Source organism: Garra rufa, chromosome 17 (assembly GCF_049309525.1).
Source record: "Garra rufa chromosome 17, GarRuf1.0, whole genome shotgun sequence".
Classification (NCBI taxonomy): domain Eukaryota; kingdom Metazoa; phylum Chordata; class Actinopteri; order Cypriniformes; family Cyprinidae; genus Garra; species Garra rufa.
Window position 1 is genome coordinate 36,178,878 of NC_133377.1, and position 18,735 is coordinate 36,197,612.

The window sequence follows — 18,735 nt, forward strand, 5'->3', positions numbered from 1 at the left end:
AGATGAAAGCAAATTTTGCATGTCATTCGGAAATCAAGGTGCCAGAGTCTGGAGGAAGACTGGGGAGAGGGAAATGCCAAAATGCCTGAAGTCCAGTGTCAAGTACCCACAGTCAGTGATGGTCTGGGGTGCCATGTCAGCTGCTGGTGTTGGTCCACTGTGTTTTATCAAGGGCAGGGTCAATGCAGCTAGCTATCAGGAGATTTTGGAGCACTTCATGCTTCCATCTGCTGAAAAGCTTTATGGAGATGAACATTTCATTTTTCAGCACGACCTGGCACCTGCTCACAGTGCCAAAACCACTGGTAAATGGTTTACTGACCATGGTATTACTGTGCTCAATTGGCCTGCCAACTCTCCTGACCTGAACCCCATAGAGAATCTGTGGGATATTGTGAAGAGAAAGTTGAGAAACGCAAGACCCAACACTCTGGATGAGCTTAAGGCCGCTATCGAAGCATCCTGGGCCTCCATAACACCTCAGCAGTGCCACAGGCTGATTGCCTCCATGCCACGCCGCATTGAAGCAGTCATTTCTGCAAAGGGATTCTCGACCAAGTATTGAGTGCATAACTGAACATAATTATTTGAAGGTTGACTTTTTTTTGTATTAAAAACACTTTTCTTTTATTGGTCGGATGAAATATGCAAATTTTTTGAGATAGGAATTTTGGGTTTTCATGAGCTGTATGCCAAAATCATCAATATTAAAACAATAAAAGGCTAGAACTACTTTCAAATGTGTGTAATGAATCTAAAATATATGAAAGTCTAATGTTTATCAGTACATTACAGAAAATAATGAACTATCACGATATGCTAATTTTTTGAGAAGGACCTGTATATATGTAGGTCAGATTGAGTAAAGAGCGTTTTTTTTAAACTTACCAGATTGTCCGACCTCTTCACTCACTTTCTTCCAAGCAAGATCCTTTTTATTCCTGTTTCTATAAAAGTACAAAGATGTATCGGACAGCTCCGAGTAACCACAGACAGCAACGGTGATTTTGTCCTCCATTGTTGTTTCAGATTTCTGCCTCCGTCACTACTAGAGCAAGCTCCTGATTGGTTAACGCGGCGCGAATTTTCGCCAAAGTTCAGATTTTTGAACTCGCGCGTTTCGCGCGAATGGTGCGGCAAAAGCTTGAAACGCTAAATTCGCGCCGCCTCATTCGCGCGTTTCGCGCCGCAGGATGGCTATTTGCGTCTTTGCATTGACTTAAGTAAATCACTCGCGCTTGCCGCTTCATTCGCGTCCGGTGTGAACGCACCATTACTGTTCAAAAAGATTTGACTTGTGGTGTAAAATGCATTACAAAATAATTGATGCAGTAAAACACTTTTATAATGCACCTTATAATGAATCAACCACATTATAACACTATTCACTGCTATACCTTTAGAAAGTATAATGCATTAAAACACATGACAAACAACCAATTTCGAGATGCAAAAGGAATCTGCAAATTAGGGCTGGGCGATAAATCGATTTTATCGATTAACTCAAATGTGTAGTTTACATCGATTTGTTTGAATGAAAATCGTTTTTTTCTTTAATATTCGCCGACACTCCTCTCTGGGCTCCCGCAGTTCAGAATGGGCTCAGCCCTCCCCCCGCGCATTTACCATATTAGAAATACACTAAGATATTTGTATTCAGAAAGGCACGGAAGACAAATAACGCGAGCCACTAAGGGGGTATGACTAGCCGGACCCGGTCAGCATATTTGTGTTTGCGCTCAGGGGAGCTTCAAAGGTTTTTATGTGTTTTTGCAACGTAGAGTAATCTGTCACAGACATATCTCACGAATCCTTTCATAAAGTGTCGAGAGAGTTTAAATAAGCGATTGATTGTACAGTATAGCGAGCGTCATTGATTATAATAGAGCGTTGTGATATTGCGAACCATTGAGTGACAGCTTTTAATAATTAAGGGAGTTTGTAAATGATATATTTAATACAACAGTTAAATAAACGAAGTTATTATTAAGTGACTTACATTGTCTGACTATAACACTATTGCCTGATTTTGCTCTATGTCGTCGTCAAAAGTATTCTGAAACAAGTCGCATCTGAGCCGCTGCGCATCTCCACTCAAACACAGCGGTGTTTCGTTTATGAACGAACGTGCGTTTTTAAACGAATCTAGTGAAATGATTCAATTTCCCATTCATAAAGACAGTAACGTGCCTTTATTCTGAATGAACCAGCGGTTCGAACAAATCAATGATATGATTCAGTAATTAAATCAGTGTCTTGCCGCCACCTGCTGGCAGATCGTTTCAGTTATTTAAATCATTTATTATTTCTGTATTTAAAATTTTATATTTTTATATACGATATAACTGCAAGAGAAAAGCATGAAAATATATATTTTCATATTTATTTGTCTTACAGAGATTTACTGTGTGCGATATGATAAGAATGGGGCCTGGTGGAAAGCGATCACTGACGCAGTTGCAATGTATATTGCAAAATATATGGTGCCCATATATATTGTGGAAAAGCTGGGGTTTATTTACATGCTGAAAGTAGTAGGGGGTAAAAAAAATGGATTTAAATCGTAAATCAGATTTTTTGTGAAAAAATCGGGGATTTTATTTTTTGGCCATATCGCCCAGCCCTACTGCAAATATAATACTGCATTTAACTTTAGTTAGTTATTTAAGATACAGGCTTCATGTAAAGCATTACCAAAGATTGCAGTTGATACTGTGACATTCATCATATTTAAAATGCACGATCAAGTGCATTGCACTGCTTACAAACACCAGCATGATGATGTGCCAGTCTGTGACACAGGTACTAATTGTTCAGGCACTAAATAAAAGTTATTTTTGTCTCATGTTAATTGGTTTGGCAAGTCTAATCTAAGTTTCACTGAGAACATTGAGATGTGAAGTTGAGGATATGACTCACTGACACTGCATTGACGCAACTTTGATGTTGAGTTCACCTGAGCTGAACAATAATGTTTACTTATAAAACATATGAATTATAAGGGCAGGTGCAGGTCTGCGAGGCCAGTGCAACTGGTTTTCTTGCTCACCTGCAATATGGCAACTGATTTAGCTCCAGGAAGTTCTGCTTCTTTGCCCCCCGCTGATGGGATGTCCTTAAAACTGCAGACTCACTTGCGATATGGCAGTTCAGTTATAGACTGTGTATTTCATAGAAAAGTGCCTTGATGTATCTTCATTAAACTGCTGGAAAAGAAAACAATAGATAAGCCAAGTGAGATTAACTCATGTTTGCTAATGAAACTGCTAGAATTGATTTCAATCAATTGATATACGATTACTGATATGACAGCTGAAGAGTCGATACTCTTTTGTCTGGTGTTTTAAATAAGACATCTTTAAGACATTGAAACATTGCAACATGATTAAAAAAAATGACAGTTCAGTTCTTGTAACATGCCAATTATTCTGATATCATCTTCCAATATCAGGCAAATCAGACAAATGCAGATAAGCCAATGTTTCTATTATAAAAACCCTTAGGAGTTTTTACACTGCAGTGTTATTTTCAGGATAATTAAGCACATTTTACCCCTCATTTCTCATTACAATAATGAGTTGGATATTGCCTTTCTCAGCATTTTAATGAGGATTCTTATTGCTGTAATACACTTTTCTTTCTTACAGAAGAAATATTGTTTTCCCATTTTTTTCAATTAAGCCATATTAATTTTGAATGAATGAAAGGCAGTATAACAAATGCTGTAAAGTAATGAGGAGGCGACTTTGTGTTTACAGTAATGAGAATCCAGGCGGGGAAATGTGCTTTATTGTCCTAAAAGTACACAATAAAATGTAAAAATGTCAAAAAAGGCAATCACAGCATGCTGATACAGTCATAATGCACTGCTGTGAGTGTGATATTTCAGTTATATAACAGTTTGACGACACGAATGTGTAAACACATAAAAAACAACAACGGAGTGTCTTTAAAAACTGTTTTTTATGCAAACTACTTCCTTCCACTATGGATTCATATCTAAGTTTGACACTTTAACCGCTGAGCCCAAGCCTCCATTACTAATTCGTTAAAATATTATAAACTAGTAATGAAGGAATGGTGAGTTGATCATTAAAACCTTATTGTATTACTGTATTAAAAGCTCACTGTGTTATGTGGAGTATTATGAGAGAGATGGACAGAGCGTGTGTGATTACCTGCATCTGATACAGCATTCACTCTTCAGCTCAATCTCATGTTCACAAAACATTAGTTTGAATGACCACTGAGAAAAGTGATGTCTTTGTTGAACGATCCTTTCATCTGTTAAGGGTGATTAATGAAGAATAATGTAAAAGTTTAATATTATAATACATTTATATTGCAGATTTACACTAAATTTTGGAACTGATTGAGACTTATTAATCTGACAACTATACATTGATATTGGATTAGTGTTGGACGATATGCTCAATTTTCATTTCGTCAGCCTCTGAGATCGCCGATACACGATACTATCGTGCTAATTTATTTAATAATATGTAAATGTGTCAATATGTAATAAACTCCTTATTCGATTTGTAAGGGTAGTGCATGTGACTTGTGACAGTTGTGCGTGTACAGAGCGCTGACGGTAGTTCTGTTCAAGTTTACTTTCGGTTTCATTCTCTGCTATCTTCACGGAGCGGTAAATGTGCGTGCCTGAATGTAAATGAATGTATCTTTCTTTACCCGTCATATTGCGATAATGCTACCGCTATATGTCTGATCTTTGTCATCAGTTCATGTTGTAGTTCAGTTCATATTGATTGTGGAGAAACGGTGCCCGTGTAATTCACGTGCATATGTTTAGCGCCATTTTATCGCATCGTAATTCTAGTTAACGCATACAGATGTTACTGAGGTGAATGTTTATGTTTACTATATACAGACAGATTCTCATATATCGTATTTATTTCAGCCTAAACCACATATTTTACTACCTCTGTTATCCTAATGACTGTCTACACTTAATCTATGTACACTGTATGATGAATAAATCTCTTACCCATTTTCGCTGTACACATCTGCGGCGCTATCTACTCTATGCTTGTTTATACCGCGGCAAGTTTCTGAGACATCCTAGAACCGAATCTCTGCTGCATCGCTAAAGTTAGGTGCCTTTTTGACGGATAATGATAATAATCGTCTTACTATCGTCAAAGGCATCAGCAACAGGCGATATCTCTGACTATCGTCGATACACGATACTATCGTCTATCGGCACAACCCTATATTGGATGATGGCCTGGTCGTTATATCAGTTTATAATTATAAAGAAAAAGATTTGAAAGAAATTGTGTAAAAAAAGACAAAAAAAGGATGATGGACAAACCGAGAAAGAGGCAAAAAGACAAACTGAGTGAAACTGTGAACACTTATAATCGTGGCTGAGAGTTGCAGTCTGGGAAAGCAAATATCCTTTCAAATTCCAGCCATTCCTTTCATGTCACAAGCACTGAACTCATATCACAACCTGTTGTGTGGGAAGAAGCCATTAGATATGATTACTGCCACACACTCAGGCAGGTTCAGCCTGAGCTGCGGCGTCTCTTAGACGGATAGTGTCATAAGTATGATTTGGGATCATGTCCAGAAATGCCACTGCTGTCATCCGTCTTGGAGCCGCACGGCGTACATTCGTTTGCCGCAGAGCGCCACATCGGGTTCTGAGAACAAATATTGTCTGGGATGAGTCACAGCCTGAGTAATTAGAGATGGCGTCTTCCTGAGTCACGGGTGTGCGTCTGCCGCTGTAGCGGCTCTTGAGTCACTGGATTGTGTTCATTGAGGTTACCACGGTAAACACACTCCCTCACAATGGGCAAACGGCTCAGCTGACAACGGTACAGCAACACAGAGAGTGCTGAAAGAGAAATGCATTCTGAGTTAGTTAACAAGACAATGCAAGCTTTGATGCGCTCAGCTGCAAAATAACTTTTCTCTGTCTGTCTAGGTGATGGAATAGATGATGTCGGAAGTACAGGGCACTGTGGAGTTCTCGCTGGAGCTGCACAAGTTTCACAATGTGGATCTCTTCCAGAGAGGGTAAGTCTGTGCTCTTCTGTATGTCTAATGAAGGCTTTAAGCATCGGTTCTGTAAACAACCTGTTCAGGAAGAGCACATGGTGACAGCATCATGTATAATCACTAAGAGCCGCTTTGAATCAGTTTAATTGTCACATTCCAGGCATTTCTCCATGTTCTTTTTTGAATGCAATGAATAGACGGCATTGTGTGGCTTTTGCAGCATAAAGCTGGAAAACAAAACTGGAGTTTTGGTTCATATCTCATTATGTCAACAGCTAGTGTTAACCGCTGCATTTAAATGCAGACTCAAAACTCATCAGTTTAGTTGTGCATTTATTGAATGAGCACTGTGCTACGTCCGAGATTGCATTATTTTATGTATAATCATTTCTACTGTTTTAATTAATTTTAAATCAATTTTTTAATTATTTTAAATGTTCTTAAATCATCTGTTTTTATTGTTGTGATTATTATGATACATTTTTATATTATGATTTTAATTCCTCTTATGTACAGCACTTTGAATTACCATTGTGTATGAAATGTGCTATATAAATAAACTTGCCTTGCCTAGTGCACTCCTAAAAGCTGACAAAACTGACTTTTAGCAGAGAGTAATGAACATTTGAACATTTTAAAATGTAATTTATTCATGTGATGGTAAAGCTGAATTTTCAGCATCACTACTCCAATCTTCAGTGTCACATGATCCTTCAAAAATCATTCTAATATACTGATTTGCTGCTGAAGAACTTTTTCTCATTATAATTGGCAATGTTGAAAACAGTTGTTCTGTTTAATATTTTTGTGGAAACTGTGCTAAATTTTTTCAGGATTATCTGATAAATAAAAAGTTCTAAAGAACAGCTTTTGTAACATTATGCATATCTATACTGCCACTTATTATCAATTTAATGCTGAATTAAAATATTAATGGAATGTACTAAGTTAACAGGAAAAGAAAACTGTTCTTATCATGAAATTTGCATTTGATTTCTGGGCCATTGGTGGTAGCAAATGAAATCTGTAATCTGTCTGAGCAGCCTGATTGGTTCAGACCTAATATTTACTCAACCAATGGTGACACACTTCTCTAAATACTGATTTGACACCTACTTTAGGATCATCTGTATCTACTGTATACATGTTTAATCTAAGAAAAACTTCTAGAACTGGCAATATTCCCATCATTCTAGGCTCTCACTATCCACCTAATGTGGAAGCAAGCTGTTTTCCAGTAATGTGTTAGAGTTCTGGTTCATAAGCCGCAGTAAGGACAACAATGAGAATAACAACAAAGTGCAGTAAATGGTAAACAGTAAACTGTTTCCACTACAAACTTGTGTTTATAATTAAGTTAATACATTTAAATAATATGGTAAAACACACCAGTTTGCAATATCAAGCAACAAAATTAGATGTTTTGTACAGCTAAAATTAGCTGGACACAGATAAGACCAGAAGCACATTCAATGTACAAATGTCCGGCCCATACTTATGGGAAAAATAAGGTGGATAGTCAAAAAAGTTGTCTACACAATCTATGCAAAAATGTCTGAAGTTGTGTTGTGTGGACTGTAATGGGAGCGAGGAATTTTGAGTTGTGGTGTGTTGCTCGCTTGTGTCGACATACATTTCCCTGCTAAGACCATGAGGTGTCATGCGAAGGTGTTCGCTTCAGCAGACTGGTAAATTAATGATTGATTTTTGCTGTTTTTGTACATTATGTTCCTGTCATCGGTTCAAGCCAAATCAATTACGGTCTTGCTGTGAGCAGCAGGTGTAGTCTACAGGGAATTCAATGACTTTTTAGGTCACTGATTTTTAACTATGCGGCATATAGGGATCCGACTAGGAACTCATTTGAGATGCAGGGACAAAACTGGAATGCCGTGACCTTTATTGTTTCTTGACTAGAGTTTTGCAGCCATGAGTTTTAGTCTAGTCCAGCAGCTGAGATTCAATAACATTGTCATGTTATGTACACACTACTGTTCAGAAGTTTGGGGTTGGAAATGTTTTTGAAAACAGTCTCTTATGCTAATCAAGGCTGCATTTATTTGATCAAAAATACAGGAAAAACTGCTATTTTGTGAAATATTGTTACAACTTAAAATAACTTTAAGTGAATATATTTTAGAATGTAATTTAGTTTTGTGATGCAAGTCTGAATTTTCAGCATTATTACTACAGTCTTCAGTGTCACATGATCCTTCAGAAATCATTCTAATATGCTGATTTGCTGCTCAAGAAACTTTTATTTTTTTATTTTCAAACATTTATTTGAAATATAAATCTTTAACATTCCAAGTCTCTTTACTGTCACTTTTGATCTGAATAATCCATTCTTGCTGGAATTTGTATATATATATAAAAAAAAATTACTGACCATTAACTGAACAATAGTATATATTAAATATATATGACTAAATATAAAACACATTAAAGGGTCAAAGACGAAAAATAGTTTAAGCATAAAAACAGTAAGTGTAATATTGCTGTTGAAAAAAAGTTTTCTATTTAATTTGTTTTTCTGAGCAAAAATTAAATAACATACACTTTTCCCTAATTAGCAAAAGACACCCACTAAAATGTCATTCAGGGTAACAATCTTGTCAGGCATATTTACAACAAAAATCAATTTATGACATGTTAAAAGATTAATTACTTTCACCCCAAATACTAATTAGTTGCAATTATACATTTTTAAAATCTGCCAATATCCTAAGTTTTGCCCATTTGTCAGTAATAATTTTTACTCATTTAAAACAATAAAATGTAATATTCTTTCTTATTCTTTTATATATTTTAATATGTACAATTCAAAATAAGCATGCTGTTTGAATTTTTACATATATATTGTGTTACACTGAATTGACAGTGTAACATTATTTCAACCAATGTTTGACCATTTATTCACCAAAAACCTATATGAAACCTTAAAAGCAGACACTTTAAACACATGTAATGTGCTTTTTATGGACACAAAATCACTTTTGTACATTTCTTTTGATGTGAACACCTTAACATCTTTGACCCTAAAATATATAAACACACTAAATATATAGTTAATGTACATGTATAGTTGTTTTAAGAATGGAATTAAATTCTTCATGCCATTTTAAGGCAAAGGTGATTAAAATTGATCAAAGTACTTTACATTGCAATTTATCCTATTTACCGTATCTAATGTTCCTGGTTTTTGTACAATTGTACAAATTGTTTGGCACAAAAATGTTTGTTTTTAGAGTTGGAGGAATTTGAAGGCAAATAAAAATAGTTGTTAGTCATATTTATGTTTAATTCTGAATGTTAACAGTACTTTAGCAGTTCATTTTTATCAACAAATTGTCAAAAAAAAGGGATAAAATTGGAAGAAAAACTCAGAACTAATTCAAGAAAAAAAATTAATAAAACTGTGCAATGTGGCTACTTTATTCTGAATGCACATCATATTGTAACCATGCTTTCCAAACTCATAGGTAACTTTCCCAGGAGGACTTAAAGAGTAGTTCACTTTCAGAACAACAATTTACAGATAATTTACTCAACCCCCTGTCATCCAAGATATTTATGTCTTTTTTTCTTCAGTTGTCAAGAAATAATATATTTTTTTTAGATAAACATATCTGGAAATTTCTCCATATAATGGACTTAAATGGTGCCCCGATTTTTGAATCTTCAAAATGCCGTTTAAATGCAGCTTCAAATGGCTGTAAACGATCCCAGTCGACGAAGAAGGGTCTTGTCTACCGAAACGTTTGGTCATTTTCTTAAAATATATTTTTACATACCTTTTAAGCACTGAAACTCATCCAGCACTAGGGCTTGTAGTGCGCGTTCCCAACTTTACGCACAGCGTCCACCGTGCTCTGCAACGCAGCGAATACTTGAAGCAGTCCCATCACCTGACTCGCCGATTGTTTGTAACAGTGGAACAGATGTGGTCCAGTCGTGACAGCACTGAGATTCCTGCTCCGCTGAAAATAGCTGCCATTTTCCACACTTGCACCACCATCTCGTCTCGTTTAAATGCGGTCTGCCCGAGGCTTGTGTCGCCACGGCGGCTGTCGCAGTTTTCTCTCTCTGACAGAGTTCATCGGTGTATTCCGGCTCAAAAAGGTAGGAAACGGTGAAAAACTCCTCCAGCTTCAAAGTCGTCCGACATCGTTGTACTTTATGTTGTACCTTGTTGCTAAAGAGTATTTGATTGCGTTGCACTTCTCTCTTCTCAAGTTTGCTTTGTAAACACTGGGTCTGTAGTTTCGTATACGTCACGCGTGACCTTTCGACGCGAGTACGTAAAGTCGGGAACGCGCACTACAAGCCCTAGTGCTAGACGAGTTTCAGTGCTTAAAAGGTATACAAAAATATATTTTTCTAAGAAAATGACCGAACGTTTCAGTAGACAAGACCCTTCTTCGTCGGCTGGGATCGTTTACAGCCATTTGAAGCTGCATTAAAACTGCATTTTGAAGATTCAAAAATCGGGGCACCATTTAAGTCCATTATATGGAGAAATTTCCAGAAATGTCAAAACTCAAAACAATTTCTTTGACGACTGAAGAAAAAAAGACAAACATCTTGGATGACAAGGGGGTGAGTAAATTATCTGTAAATTGTTGTTCTGAAAGTGAACTACTCCTTTAAAGACCATAAGGCTAAATGCATTGTTTACTACAAAGAGGAAGTTAATGCTGTCTTAAAGGAGAACTCCGGTGTAATATTGACCTAAAGTGTATTGAATCATTAGCCGATGCTAACAACAGGTTGTCAATGAGAGTCCATAGGGCATCGAAGAAGCCATGTAAATAAATCACTGTTTTACGCCATTTACGAGGCACAAAGTAGCTCCACACTTCATTGGTAGACTTCCAAGGGCCCTGACATTTAAAACGAGACATTGAGAACTCAGAAAAAGCACCGGTAGTTTATTTACAAGTAGATTTATACAGACGTTTTCCACCAGGAACAGACCGGTTGCCGCCATCTTAAATTTAGTCACGATAAGTCGAGTGTCGAGCACGAAGGAAACTACAACCTGATACGTTGAAAACCTGATAAATTCCTTGGTGCTCGACACTCAACTTATCGTGACTAAGTTCAAGATGGCGGCGACCGGATTTTCTCTTCCAGGTACTGTCTGTATAAATCTTCTTGTAAATAAACTACCGGAGCTTTTTCTGGGTTCTCAATGTCTCGTTTTAAATGTCAGGGCCCTTGGAAGTCTACCAATGAAGTGTGGAGCTACTTTGTGCCTCGTACATGGCATAAAACAGTGATTTATTTACATGGCTTCTTCGATGCCCTATGGACTCTCATTGACAACCTGTTGTTAGCATCGGCTAACTGACCCCAGATTTCGGACAGCTGGACACAAACCGAGATGAGATATGCAAGGTACGTTCACACTCGGTATCATGATTCATTACACTTTAGGTCAAAATCACACCGGAGTTCTCCTTTAAAGAACCATGCTAATGCAACGGTTGCAAGTTCAATCCCGAAGGTGATCAACAGTTTCTAAAAAAGCAAGTCTATAAAGCTAGAAACACTAGAGACTCCCACAGCACATCTACAGTACACTGTCTCATTAGACACCTGTCTGTCAGCAGATCTGAAATAGAATTTCCTCTCCATCCACAACTGTTCTCCTGACAGCTGTGTGAAGCAGAGGCTGTGATGCAGTAGAGGTCACTCGTAATGTTGTTGAGCTCAGCCCGTCTGCTCTGAGATTAAAGCAAGGCCGTTGGCCGAAACATCAGCTTTGCAGAGATTTGACTGGCCCTTCCCCCCTCCATAAAGCAGAAAGCTAAAACTCTAATCTGCAATAATCCCCACAAGACACACACTGCTCTAATATATTGTTTGTTTTTAACAGCCCCTCTATGTAGTTCCTGCTTTGAAGAGAAGCATCTAACAATAGAACAGGGCCGATTGAACTAATAGACCTTTAGCCTATATATGTCCAATGGAGCCAGACAGCATATGTTATAATGAGCACTGAGAATCTGTTTGAGACTGAAGGATTCACTGGGAAGTGGTTCAATGATGTGTGAGGTATTGGTTTGAAGAATGTGATTTAATGAAATGGAAAAGAACAAATCAATGCAGATTTCTTATATTCAACAGAGAATGCTGAGAAATAGAGAACAAATCACTGACATATGACATCTAACTTAAATGGGACCTATTATGTCCCTTTATATAATATGTAATATAAATCTCTGGTGTCCCCAGAATCTGTCTGTGAAGTTTCAGCTCAAAATACCTCACAGATCTTTTATTACAGCACGCCAAATTTGCTCTCTTTGGGTGTGAGCAAAAACACACCGTTTTCCTGTGTGTACCTTTAAATGCAAATGAGCTGCTGCTTCTGCCCCCTTTCCAGAAGAGGGCGGAGCCTTTACAGCTCACACTATATAGTGCATCAACACCAAAACCGGATAATCCCACACAGCCAAAATCGGGCAGATCGTCATTTGTCATGGGCGGGGCTTAGCCCTACTGTGATGTCACAGTAGGGGGAAATCTCAAAACAGTGCGTTTTCAGACACTGCTTCTAATTCATGGGGATTATAAAAAAAAAAAGGAAGTGGGTGGATTTTTACCATTACAGGCTGGTTGTTTACACACTGTGGACACATCCGTGTTCAAACACCTTATAAAAGTGAATTTTGCATAACAGGTCCCTTTAAAGGAGTAGTTCACTTTCAAAACAAAAATTTACAGATAATGTACTCACCCCCTTGTCATCCAAGATGTCCATTTCTTTCTTTCTTTCTTCAGTCATAAAGAAATAATGTTTTTTTGAGGAAAAAATTTCAGGATTTCTCTATAAAATGGACTTCTATGATTCTAAGTTTGAACTTCCAAAATGCAGTTTACATGCAGCGAAACAATCAGTTATTTTCTAAAAACATTTACAATTTATATACTCTCTACACAGAGTACACACAGAGCTAGACAAGACGAGCGTTTGAGGTTAAAACGTATATAAAATGTAATTTTTTTTTTTGGGGAAAATAACAGATCGTTTTGCTATGTAATAGGGCTGAACGATATGGACAATTTCATATCTCGATTTTCATGCCAGATATCTCGATATCGATACGATATGACTACGGGTTCGGTGAAAACCAAGCATTTCTCAGAAAAAAAAAAACATTAAAATACAAAAAAATTTGGAAAGTGTAGTTTTATTTTTAAGAACTCACTGCCAGTCATCAACATTAACATAAATTACCAAAAAAATAACCCGCATTTGGACGTCGACTCGTACGGCATAACGCTACTGAACGCGTCAGCAATCAAACTTTGCTTTGGCTTATTTTGGGATGACTGAGAAGTCCCCAGTGTTTCTCTCATTTATCCGTTATTTTGATTTCAAATACAAACGTGCTTTTTCAGCATTGGGATCCTCTTTTATTGCAGTACAGTAATACAATCGTTCATAGACATATTCACGTTTAAACTCAATAAGTTAAACGTATTATTCAATGCGCTTGACTTCTAGATTCATATATTAAGTTGCTAAAGCAAGTTGCAACACATTTAGACAGCATAAGTATAGCTTCCTTTTCTTATTAAAATTGGGCTATCACAAATATTTTAAATTAAAACTTATCACAGACAGAAACAGTCGGCTTTCGTGCCTTTCGCATTAAATCGTTATTAAAAACAATCTCTTAAAGAACTTTTCTACCTGGACAAATGCATTATGTTGCCTTGTTTATTTAAAAGTGCACTTTTCCTAGTTTTAAACCTAGCCAAAAAGCCACGTGTTGACTGTAAAACACAGTAGACTTCATTTATATGCATTTATGGTATAATCACCACATTTCCGTGTCAATCCATGTTCATTTTTACAGCTAACAATGCGCTGTCACTTTAATCCACTGCTGCAAACGCGCCGCTTCTGGGACGTACTGCCGGACAGCAAACGCGTGCAGTGTGAACGCTCTAATCCGTTAACATGGGTGCGGAAAAAAATACGCAACGCATATGCACTGCAGACGGAGTATGTGTGAAACAGGCGTTAGTCGCAATTTTTGTTAAGCACGACCTGCACAACACGTCATATTTATGATTTATGTTTTGGCACCAAGTCAGATTCTGCACCGGCCGCATTATCTCCCGCACTCATTTTCTTTCTTTTTAATTTCTCCGCTGTCTCTGTAGTGTGTGCGCGCTGTCTTTAGCGGTGCATTCAAGGGCACTCGTAAAACTGATGTTCGTTGTGTGACTGCCAGAGTTGTATGCAGGGCGGGGCGAGCGCGGAGAGGGGAAATCTATATCGTCTATATCGTTGCTTTTTTCGATAGTAATATCTTGAAAGTTCATATCTAGATATAGATACGATAACGATATATCGTTCAGCCCTACTATGTAAGACCCTTTTTTCCTCAGCTGTGATCGTTTGGAGCCATTTGAAGCTGCATTTTAGAAGTTCAAACTCGGGGGCACCATAAAAGTCCATTATATGGAGAGAAATCCTGAAATGTTTCATCAAAAGAACATAATTTCCCTACGACTGAAGAAAGAAAGACATGAACATCTTGGATGACAAGGGGGTAAGTACATTATCTGTAAATTTTTGTTCTAAAAGTGAACTACTCCTTTAAGCACAAATGTGCCCTAGTTGAAAAGTTTTAACGGTATTATCAAAATCATGGTATCGTGCTAGCAAAACTGACTTGATATTATCGCGGTCACACGATATGAAACGATAGGTCTTCCAGGCAAAAAGTGTAGTTTTTCAAATATATGTTAACAAAAATGAAAAAATAAACAAAATAAAAGCTTAAATATGCAGTATGAATTGCTGACAGCTAGCAGTTTAAATGGGCAACATTTTTGCAGTTCAAATTCAAAATATCTCTTCCAGTTGTAGAAATTAGGAACAAAGTATTGCCATTTCCCTACTGTAGTGTAAAGCAAAAATAATATACTTCTGAAATATTTCATTTATTTTACAGTGCATTTGTTTTACAATTGCATATATGGCTATTACTGTCATAGGAATAACAATATAAAATTGTTGTTTTTATTATTATATTTTAATTTGTTTGGCTCCCTAAAACACCAGTGTGAATGTAATTTAGGACTGACACAGTATACCACAAATAAAAAGGGGCTTGTGTCCCCTTTAAAGTTCAAGTTTTCTTAGTTAAGAACATGGGTTGAAGTAAATTTTAACTCTCAAAGTGCATTAGATAGTAGAATTTAACTTTAAAATGTACAAAATTTTCATTTATCTTTTTTTTTATAGAAATATTGCGATGATATTGTATCGTGGACTTCATGTTGTGATATTATCGTATTGTGAGATTTTGCTATTGTTATATCCCTAAAAATTAAACACAAGGAGGAGAAGAATTCTGTTATCATTTACTCACCATCACATTGTTCCAAAGCCTTTTTTCTCTGTGGAACAGAAAAAGAGAAATTTTAAAACAGTTTTTCTATTAAATTGAACTGAAGCTGAAGCTTTCAAGCTTTTAAAAAGACACAAAAACACCATACAGGTATCATAAAAGTAGTTCAAATGACTCACTATATTCCTACATACTTTTACAGTCTTCCTAAAGGGACACTTCACCCAAAAATTAAAATTCTGTCTCCATTAATTAACACAATATAGCATTTTTTCACAATTAAGCATTTTTGAGTAAAAAAATAATAATACAATTTCAGCCATTCTAAGTTAAAATGGTGTTTAATTCATTGTTACTTGCCATTTCTTTGTAGTTAATTGTGAAATTTACAAGCAATTTCTGAGTGAAAATTACAAAATAATTTTAATTTCACTTAGTTTATGCAAGATTTTGCACTGTAAATCAAATTAGCCAAGTAAATATATTCTATCTGTTCTCATTTCTCATTTTTTAAGACAATAATTTACACAAACTACATTTATATTAATTTTAGGTACACTTTTTTTGTTACTGCTTGCCACCACACTTTCATTAGCACAGCTATTTTCACAGAATGAACAGTCATCATCTAACCATCTTACAATCTAACCACAAGCTCTACTCTCCAGCAGTGTGGTAACCACAAAAACTTAAACGCTAACAATCACCGTAAGCTGTTTTTTTTTTTTATTCAGCAACGATATCACACATTTCAGATGTTTGTAGCCTGTGCAGTGCTGCATACATCTTTAATGTGCTACAGACATTTTAGCAGATGTGATATTTCATATGCATTGTAGCGTCCAAACTAACATCAGTCGAGTGTTTGAAATAACTTCCTTTTGTGATCTGACATTTTATATTAGAGAATGAGTATCATAGCATTTTATACAGTGATGTAACATGCTACAGTGCATATCATGTAGTTCGTTTTAGCATGTGATCAAACGGTCTGTTGACATTTGTAGTCATGTTTAGTATGTGCTATAGATATGGTGAAGCTCATGGATGTTATCATCTTTTTGACATGTGCTGTAGACATATTTTAGCATGTACTGTCAACATACTGCAGATGTCCTTGTCGAGCTCAAAATGACCCGACTAGTTCAGGATCTCCTGGGAGCTGCAGCATGATCTGTGAAGTGCTTCAACATTTAACATGCAACTGCAGTCACTTCACTGGCCAAGGTGACCTTTGTACAATTCCCCTGATGGAGTCCGGGCTGTCTGAACATGCCGACTAAGCTCTCACATTAAATCACCATCATTACTTATGAATTAATAGACATTCACTGCATAAAATTTCACACTGACCAGATCAACGGCTGTTTATCTTGATCTTGGTCAGTGTAAGTGGTATAGGAACACGCATTATATCCATTATTTATTGCCATTTTGTCCTGAAGGGATTAATAATTTAGATACATTTGTAGAGGACTTTACCGGTATGGCTGGGAAGAAAATGCCAGTCTTTTATTAGGTAACATGTTTGGTGGTGTATATCAAGTACAAATGACCAAATTTCAGAAACATTCATTAATAAATGATTATTTTTGAGGAAACTATTGCTTTACACCTTCCTAGTATAGCGTATAATGTGTTTAGCGTATCACACTAGCTTTATGTCTAGTATAGGGCTGTAACAATTCCTCGATTCTATTCGAGTATTCGATTAAAAAAATAAAGCATAAATAAAGCATAATGCTACTAAAATTTTGCAAACGCTACAATTCAATTAAATATATATATATATATATATATGCGAGGCAGGTTTAAAATATGCGCTTTGATTAATTACATGCTTGTAGGTTATTTACGTGCGTCTCAGATCGGCTCCGTTCACAGTAAATGTTGCTAAATGAACTGTTATCATTTACATGTGTGGAGCATCCCAAACTCTATCTCTGCATGTGATTGTGAGTTTTGGTTTATAATAACGTTTATCTGGGAACCCAACGTGTGCCATTTCATCAGATTTGTAAGGTATATCATTTATAACCCTACACAAACACAGGAGAATACATCAGTACATCTCTATATGCTAACTGCTCATTGCGATTTCAAAATAAAAGTTTAAACCCTCGCCCTGAGTTTACACGTTTTGATGTCCAAGCAACAAATTACAGTGCCTGCAGCATTTCTGTCATGAAGAAATGGCCAAATATCAAAGTGGACATTTGAATTAAATGTTTGCTGAGTCAATATTAAACAAGGATTAAACAAATATTAAAGTTTAAAAAACAATCGTCAGGCTGTTGGTGCCCTCTGCATTTGTTATAATGCATAATGTACATTAGCTTTACTGTTTATAATACATTATGTATATGAACAGTTTTGTTCAATAAAACCATATGACTACTTGCTTTTGATACTTTATTTGAACTAATTATTATTGCCTCGTTGCTATTATATATGTGACCCTGGAGCACAAAACCAGTCATAAGGTTAAATTTTACAAAACTGAGATGTATACATCATATGAAAGCTCAATAAATAAGCTTTCTATTGATGAATGGTTTGTTAGGATAGGACAATATTTGGCCAAGATACATCTATTTGAATATCTGAAATCTGAGGGTGCAAAAAAAATCAAAATACTGAGAAAATCACCTTTAAAGTTGTCCAAATTAAGTTCTTAACAATGCATATTACTAATCAAAAATTACATTTTGATAGGTTTACAGTAGGAATTTTACAAAAAATCTTCATGGAACATCATCTTTACTGAATTTCCTAATGATTTTTGGCATAAAAGAAAAATCAATAATTTTGACCCATACTATGTATTTTGGCTATTGCTACAAATATAACCCAACGAATTAAGACTGGTTTTGTGGTCCAGGGTCACATATGTACTTAAGTACTTAAGAGCTATTGTTAACTTAGGTCTATTTTTTTATTACAAAATTTTTTCTTTATAGTTTGTTTCAAGTAAGGAAATCACATTAATCAATTAATAGTAGCCAATAGATTTTAACAATAGTCACAAAATATTCTGTTGTCTCTTATAGAACCAAGAAATCAACAGTTCAACAGCTTTAATTCAGTTTGATGAAGTTGCGTACTCTTCACACAATGTGGCAAAATAAAATAAATTCTAAAAAAAATAATAATAAACCAGTAGTGTCTGCTTTTAAATCAATTCACAATAGCAGACTCTAATATAACTTTACATTCAATAACCCAATTAAGAAAAAAGGTTTGCAATTGGATGTTCACTTTAAAAATGTACAGATAATGTACTCACCCCCTTGTCATCTAAAATGTTTGTCTTACTTTCATCAGTCGT

General features: G+C 36.1%; 1 protein-coding gene across 1 annotated transcript in view; it reads left to right on the forward strand.

The window, feature by feature from the left end:
• Window positions 1-5,968: 5,968 nt before the first annotated feature.
• Window positions 5,969-18,735, forward strand: part of fam135b (family with sequence similarity 135 member B) — an 82,224-nt gene continuing 69,457 nt past the window's right edge. The window contains exon 1 of the mRNA XM_073822095.1: window positions 5,969-6,048. Coding sequence (XP_073678196.1) covers window positions 5,969-6,048 — 80 coding nt within the window. The remainder of the gene's footprint in view (window positions 6,049-18,735) is intronic.